This window comes from Heptranchias perlo, chromosome 5, assembly GCF_035084215.1.
Source record: "Heptranchias perlo isolate sHepPer1 chromosome 5, sHepPer1.hap1, whole genome shotgun sequence".
NCBI lineage: Eukaryota > Metazoa > Chordata > Chondrichthyes > Hexanchiformes > Hexanchidae > Heptranchias > Heptranchias perlo.
This window is the reverse complement of record NC_090329.1, coordinates 97,139,612-97,147,206: the sequence shown is the minus strand read 5'-3', so window position 1 is coordinate 97,147,206 and position 7,595 is coordinate 97,139,612. Positions and strand designations below refer to the sequence as shown.

General features: G+C 40.5%; 1 protein-coding gene across 1 annotated transcript in view; it reads right to left on the bottom strand.

Annotated features, from left to right (window-relative positions):
• Window positions 1-4,803: 4,803 nt before the first annotated feature.
• Window positions 4,804-7,595, bottom strand: part of mdn1 (midasin AAA ATPase 1) — a 178,672-nt gene continuing 175,880 nt past the window's right edge. Inside the window, exons 101-102 of the mRNA XM_067985297.1 lie at window positions 6,973-7,115; window positions 4,804-6,524 (exon numbers count right to left, since the gene is read on the bottom strand). Coding sequence (XP_067841398.1) covers window positions 6,339-6,524; window positions 6,973-7,115 — 329 coding nt within the window. The 3' untranslated portion in view covers window positions 4,804-6,338. The remainder of the gene's footprint in view (window positions 6,525-6,972; window positions 7,116-7,595) is intronic.

Sequence of the window (7,595 nt, the reverse complement as noted above, 5' to 3'; positions counted from 1 at the left end):
TGAACACCTCTGCCTTCTCCACCACTGCTGCTGCATTGCCAGCAATTTTATACTATATGCAAATTATCTTTGTGTTCAGCAATTACTTAAAACATACAGAAAGACATGTCGAATTACACTCATGATGTGGAGATGCCGGTGATGGACTGGGGTTGACAATTGTAAACAATTTTACAACACCAAGTTATAGTCCAGCAATTTTATTTTAAATTCACAAGCTTTCGGAGGCTTCCTCCTTCCTCAGGTCATTCTCACTGAATTACACTCAGTGAGAATGACATTCATTCTGGTTTAAAAGTATAACGAGTTTTGATGCAAATCACTGTTAAAGAGACAGCTAGTTGTTTAAATGGGTGGGCAATTTGTCTCAAGCGCAGTCAACATAAAACTCAACGGCAGCATTTATGCAGTGTTCAGAACCCTTAGTGTACTGTGTATTTCAACCACTAAAATCTATTATTCTTGGACTAGTTAGTGCTTTAAGAGACTTTTACTGCTTCCTGTTACACAACTGGCATTGTGTGGAGATGCCGGTGATGGACTGGGGTTGACAATTGTAAACAATTTTACAACACCAAGTTATAGTCCAGCAATTTTATTTTAAATTCACAAGCTTTCGGAGGCTTCCTCCTTCGTCAGGTAAATGTTCAGGAGCTCCTTGAAGTCTACGCATTTATACATCACAGAACAATACATGGTGTTTACAGACTGCCCCTGCAACTGCCCGTTGCCAAGGCATTGGTAGTTCTTTCAGCCATAAAGATGCAAACTAGAAAAAGATCAGGGAAGGAGTATGTTGAACAACACCGCAGCTATTCTAAAACAAAGCAGCGTTGAGCATATTTTATACACATTAAATATATTTACATATATTAGTAAATACTTAAAAAAACTAGCTTGCAGTAATCTGGAAAAAAATTCAGTCAAGTCTAGAGAAAGGATGGAAAGTTTGGAATGTGAAGCACATATTCATATAAACTTATTAAAATATGTATGTTATATTGTGCAGTACATATTGATAAAACAGTATAAAAGACCTGATGCATGTTATAGAAATATATGGTAGAGGAGAAAATGTCTGATGTGTGTCATTCAATTAAGATAGAAAAAGTGAATGCTGCAAATCTAAAATAAGATCTCTTATTCTTCTAAACTCCAATGAGTATAGACCCAACCTGTTCAATCTTTCCTCATAAGACAACCCTTCCATTCCCGGAATCAACCCAGTGAACCTTCTTTGAACTGCCTCTAATGCAAGTATGTCCTTCCTTAAATAAGGGCACCAGAACTGTACACAGTATTCCAGGTGTGGTCTCACCAGCACCCTGTACAGTTGCAGCATGACTTCCCTGCTTTTATACTCCATCCCCCTAGAAATAAAGGCCAATATTCCGTTTGCGTTCCGGATTACCTGCTGCACCTGTATGTTGACTTTTTGTGTTTTATGTACGAGGACACCCAGATCCCTCTGTACTGCAGCATTTTGTAGTATTTCTCCATTCAAATAATATTTTACTTTTTTATTTTTCCTCCCAAAGTGGATGACTTCACATTTTCCCACATTATATTCCATCTACCAAATTTTTGCCCATTCGCTTAACCTGTCAATATCCCTTTGCAGACACTTTGTGTCTTCCCCTCAACTTGCTTTTCCATCTATCTTTGTATTTTCAGCAAATTTGGCTACGATACACTGTTCCTTCATCCAAATCATTGATATATATTAGTTGAGGCCCCAGCACAGATCCCTGCAGTACCCACTAGTTACAGGTTGCCATTTTGAAAATGACCCTTTTATCCCGACTCTTTGTTTTCTGTTAGTTAGCCAATCCTCTATCCATGCCAGTATATTACCCCCAACACCATGAGCTCTTATCTTGTGCAGTAACCTTTCACGTGGCACCTTATCAGATGCCTTTTGGAAATCCAAATATACTGCATCTATTGGTTCCCCTATATTCACCCTGCCCGTTACATCCTCAAAGAACTCTAATTTGTCAGACATGATTCCCCCTTCATAAAACCATGTTGACTCTCCTGGATTGTATTGAGTCTCCAAATGTCCTGCTACTGCTTCCTTAATAATGGATTCTAGCTGGCTTGACAATGCTGGCCTCCCTCCGACTAGTGGTGATTCTGCAGCTCAGATGCACAACAATACAAAGGGAACTGCAATGCTAGAAGGACTGCCCATACTGTTCCAAAATCCTGCCCCACAAGTGGACTTTACATCCACAGTTGCTATTATGACTGCTGATGTAAACAGTTCCCAATCCTGGTGTTTACAATGCAGAATCTGTTAATGAGCTAAAGAAAAATAAATATGCCAAGAAAGCTTGACCTGGCAAGAAGCCTAGTCCATCACTGCTTATTTGATTTCCTTTTTTAAAAAAAAAATAAAAAGATGAAAGCACCTAGGATTTGAGAACAGAGGGACTTCCTTTTAATTCTATTAATATGCCCAAGATAGATCTGAGCAAGGAAGTCACACTAAACCTTTATAGATTTTAGCAAGGCTTTTGACAAGGTCCCACATGGCAGACTGGACAGGAAAGTAAAAGCACTTGAGATCCAAGGGAAAATGGCAAGTTGTATCCAAAGTTGGCTCAAGTGGCAGGAAGCAAGGGGTAATCGTCGACAGGTGTTTATGATTGGAAGGCTATTTACAGTGGGGTTCCACAGGGCTCAGTATTAGTCCCTTGCTTTTTATGGTGTATATCAATGACTTAAATGTAGGGGGCATGATTAAGAAGTTTGTAGAGGATACAAAAATTGGCCATTTGGTTGATAGTGAGGAGGAAAGCTGTAGACTGCAGGAAGATATCAATGGACTGGTCAGGTGGGCAGAAAAGTAACAAACGGAATTCAATCTGGAGAATTGAGGTAATGCCTTGTTTGCCCTCCCCAAATGCAAAGGTGTACACAATAACAGAGGGACCTTGGAGTGCATGTCCACAGATCCCTGAAAGTAGCAGGACAGGTAGATTATGGTGGTTAAGAAGGTATACAGGATACTTTCCTTTATTAGCCAAGGCAGAGTATAAGAGCAGGGGGTTATGCTAGAACTGTGTAAAACGCCAGTTAAGCCACAGCTAGAGTACGGCATATAGTTCTGGTCACATTATTACAGGAAAGATGTGATTGCACGAGAGAGGGTACAGGACAAAGCAGCCCACTTGATTGGCACCCCATCCACTACCCTAAACATTCACTCCCTTCACCACCAGCGCACCATGGCTGCAGTGGGTACCATCCACAGGATGCACTGCAGCAACTCACCAAGGCTTCTTCAACAGCACCTCCCAAACCCATGACCTCTACCACCGAGAAGGACAAGGGCAGCAGGCACATGGGAACACCACCTGTACGTTCCCCTCCAAGTCACACACCATCCCGACTTGGAAATATATCGCCGTTCCTTCATTGTCACTGGGTCAAAATCCTGGAACTCCCTTCCTAACAGCACTGTGGGAGAACCTTCACCACACAGACTGCAGTGGTTCAAGGTGGCAGCTCACCACCACCTTCTCGAGGGCAATTAAGGATGGACATTAAATAAATGCTGGCCTTGCCAGCGACGCCCACGTCCCATGAACGAATCAAAAAAAAAAGCAAGATTTACAAGGATGTTGCCAGAACTGGAGAATTTTAGCTAGGAGGAAAGATCGGATAGGCTGGGGTTTTCTCCTTTGGAACAGAGAAGGCTGAAGTGAGATTTAATTGAGGTGTATAAAATTATGAGGTGCCTAAATAGAATGGATAGGAAGGACCTATTTCGAGTGGCAGAGGGGTCAATAACTAGGGGCATAGATTTAAAGTAATTGGTAGAAGGATTAGAGGGGGGCTAAGGAGAAATGTTTTAACCCATAGGCTGGTGGGGGTCTGGAACACTGCCTGAAAGGGTGGTAGAGGCAGAAACCCTTATTGCATTTAAAAGTACTTGGATATGCACTTGAAGTGCCATAACCTACAAGGCTACAGACCAAGAGCTGGAAAGTGGGTTAGGCTGGGTAGCTTTTTTTTTGGGCATCACACTTTAAAAAGAATGTCAAGGTCTTGGAAAGGGTGCAGAGGAGATTTATTAGAATGATGTCAGGGATGAGGGACATCAGTTATGTGGACAGACTATATGGGATTGTTCTCCTTACAGCAAAGATTATGGGGAGATTTAATAGAGTTGTTCAAAATTATTTACTCTATCAAAACTTCTATAAAGAGAAACTATTTCCAGTGGCAGGAGGGTCAGTAACCAGAGGGGACAGATTTAAGATAATTGGCAAAAGCAGAGGGGAGGAGGGGAGAAGAGGAGAGTATTTTTTTTAAAAAACAGCGAGTTATGATAATCTGTAATGCACTGCCTGAAAGGGTGGTGGAAGCAGATTCAATAGTAACTTTCAAAAGGGAATTGAATAAATACTTGAAAAGGGAAAATTTGCAGGGCTATGGGGAAAAAGCAGGAGAGTGGGACTAATTGAATAGCTCTTTCAAAGAGCCGGCACAGGTGCGATGCGCTGAATGCCCCTCCTTCTCACGTGAGCTTTGTGCAGATGTTTGTACAGTTGTGTAATAAATTCACAGCCTTTTCAACATTTACTGTTACTGCTTTTTTTTTTTAAAACCTCTAACCTGTATTTCAGTATACATTACATACAGCATTATTAGTTTGTTGGACTAAAGTCACAAAAAAGTTCATAGGAGTGTTTACAGGTAGGAGATGCATGTAAGTTACCACATTAAACCATTTTATACCACATTCAAAGTGTAGTTGAACTATGTAAAAGTCATTTGGAAAAAGATTCATGGTGAGTTATTAAATTTGAATTTTTATTAATGAAAACATTTAAATAAAATCAGAATACAGACAGGCAATAAGGTAAACAATCAAAATATCATACGGCCTCAATAGTTTATATTTTATTTGCATCTCTCCGATTGTAAAGTTGCATTAGCAGCAACATCTTGAATGACAATATGAAGCTAGAGATCAATTCACTGCTCATGACACGCTACAAGCAGAGTTGAGGGGGTAATAAAGCTGGAGATGAGAAATAAACACCTTAAGTAGTTCTTTTAAAATTCAATCAGGTCACTGCATGCACAGCAGCTCTTGTTCCTCCATTAGTACTTGTGAAATGCCCCAACTCTACTTCTACCACTGAAAGAAAAATTATGAATAATGTCATGTTTAGAAATGGTGCGATTGAAGGATTAACACCAGGATGAATTACTTGCAGGTAGGATGATGGTGCACCATCACCCTATCTTTTGTTTCATAATCTCAACTCTGTCCACCTCCACATCCACCATTTGAAGAGCTGCAGGAACTCCTCTCAGTGGCGATGGTGACCTAATAATCGAAGAGCTGGAAAGGAAACCACAAAAACCCCAACTGTTCTTGAAATGCGGCTTTAATTCCTCCTCTGCTTTGTGCCAATCTCAAATGGGCATTATGTTTGACTTCTACACCTGACCACAATTTTAACTGCAAGGTGGTGTTACTTCAGTGTTGCACTATGCACGTGTATATGATTAGCTCTTTTAAAAAAGTGACTCATTGTTACCTTTCCCTGACAATGCCTAAAGCAACAGAGGCCCATTAGGAACTAGGTCGAGACAGCCCAAACTAGTTTTATGCAAAGCCCTCGCAACCAGCAGAGAATGAGTTTCACCTCAACAGTCTGGGCTAAGCAGTGAAAGGAAAGTGTGCCACCCAGTCCCCATTCATATTTAAAATAAAACACAGGTGTTACATATTCTGGAGGTGGCTCTAAATAATTAAAAGGATGTCATTTGATGGTTCCTGTCCCAAGAGTTGAAACAACTTCACAGCATTAAATGGATGATGTGTCATATAAATAACCAACATCCCTTTAAAAAGCAGCTGGAGACAGCATCCTAGGTCATTAGCTACATGATTTATTGACATATATAAAAAGATTCAAACAATACAATCCCAACATAGGAAGCTACCTCCAAATGACATGCTTAATGTTTATGAAGGACATATTTGCAACAAATATCCAGGCTCTACAAAACAATATTTGACACTCAAACCTTTAGACAGGTCATCACATTTAGTACATTAAACTGTGCCTTTGGCACAAACACCACCATGAACATAGTGGTACAATTCTCAATGTGAATAGAACATTTCACATTATAAGTTCAGTCTTGACATTATATTCTCAGTCACAGAACAAAGATTTCTCTTCCCTGCTAATCCACATTAACAGTACATTAAATATTACAGTATGTGCATCAGTAAATGATTGGTTAGGTTTTTTGAAACATCAATGGACAATAGCAACATGATGTGCAACTCTCTGCATTCCACTGCATTAATTATCAGCTGCTGTTACCAGTTCAAACCACTGTCTGAGAGCATCACTGAGTGTCTCTGGGAGGGCATTCACATCTCGTAAAATTATATAGAATGGGAAAGGGAATTCTTCCATATATGATTTAATCTCTGGCATTTCTCCTTCACCCTTGAATATAGGGACTTGGATGTCCAGAATGGAATCCTGGAAGTGCAAGCAAAAACAGTTACAAAATCACAGGGTGTGCAACCTTTAATCCTCCCCCAGTGTTTCAGCTAATGTTATGAAATTAACTTACATGTCTGCATTACTAGCTAAGATAATGCCATGGTGTCAGAGAGGATAGGATGTGTTACTTTAAACACACAAAACAAATACAGTCTTATCAATAAGTAGCATTATACACTTAAGTAATCGTAGGCTAACTTTCTTCATTCATTCAGCTCTATAGTTTTGCAGGCTTTCGATCATATGAAAGTCATCTCCTCCTCCCTGCTCATTTTGACAAGCAGAGTAAAATCCTTTAACAGTATTGAATCGTAGCAATTACAGCGAATAAAGGAAGCCATTCAGCCCAATACACCTGTGCTAGTGATAGCTCTTCAACCAGAGCTATCTACTCTATTCCCATATCTAGATAGTTATCTCTCACCTTAGAGTTGGGATTGTCCAGTGCAACAAATATAACAAAGATATTGCTGTTTCGAGCAGCCTGTACGGCTGCTGTAACTCGCTCTTTCCCCTCCAAGAACAGACCTCGTCCATCAGACACTATCAACAGTAACTGCGCTGTTTCTACAAAAAGAACATTTCCATTATTATGCTTTTTATTTCACTATAGTTGCATCAGCTTTTTTTAAGAACGGGGCGAGCAGAGAGCGCAGTTGTGGGGTGGGGGGGGGGGGGGGGGGGGGGGAAGAGGGAGGGAAGGAGGAGAAGAGCGACACACACACTTTCTCTCTCTCTCTCCCTCCCCCCCAGGGGAGGTAGGAGGAGTTTACTGTTCCTTAAGTTGGGGGGGGGGGCAGGGGGTCAGCAAGTGATGGGAGTGGGGGCAGAAGAGAAAGTCCATTATAGAACAGATTACAAATCAAATTGTAATCAACCTGAGCAAAACAAATCTTTACAGCAGCATCCACTTTTAGCTTTAATTGTGCTCTTGAATAATTTGTTCACAGACAGTTGGAACACTATCACCTGTAAAATTAATTGAACTAGAACACATTCGAGTACTGGACTTGCATCTTTCAATTCTAATGATATCACCAGTGCACA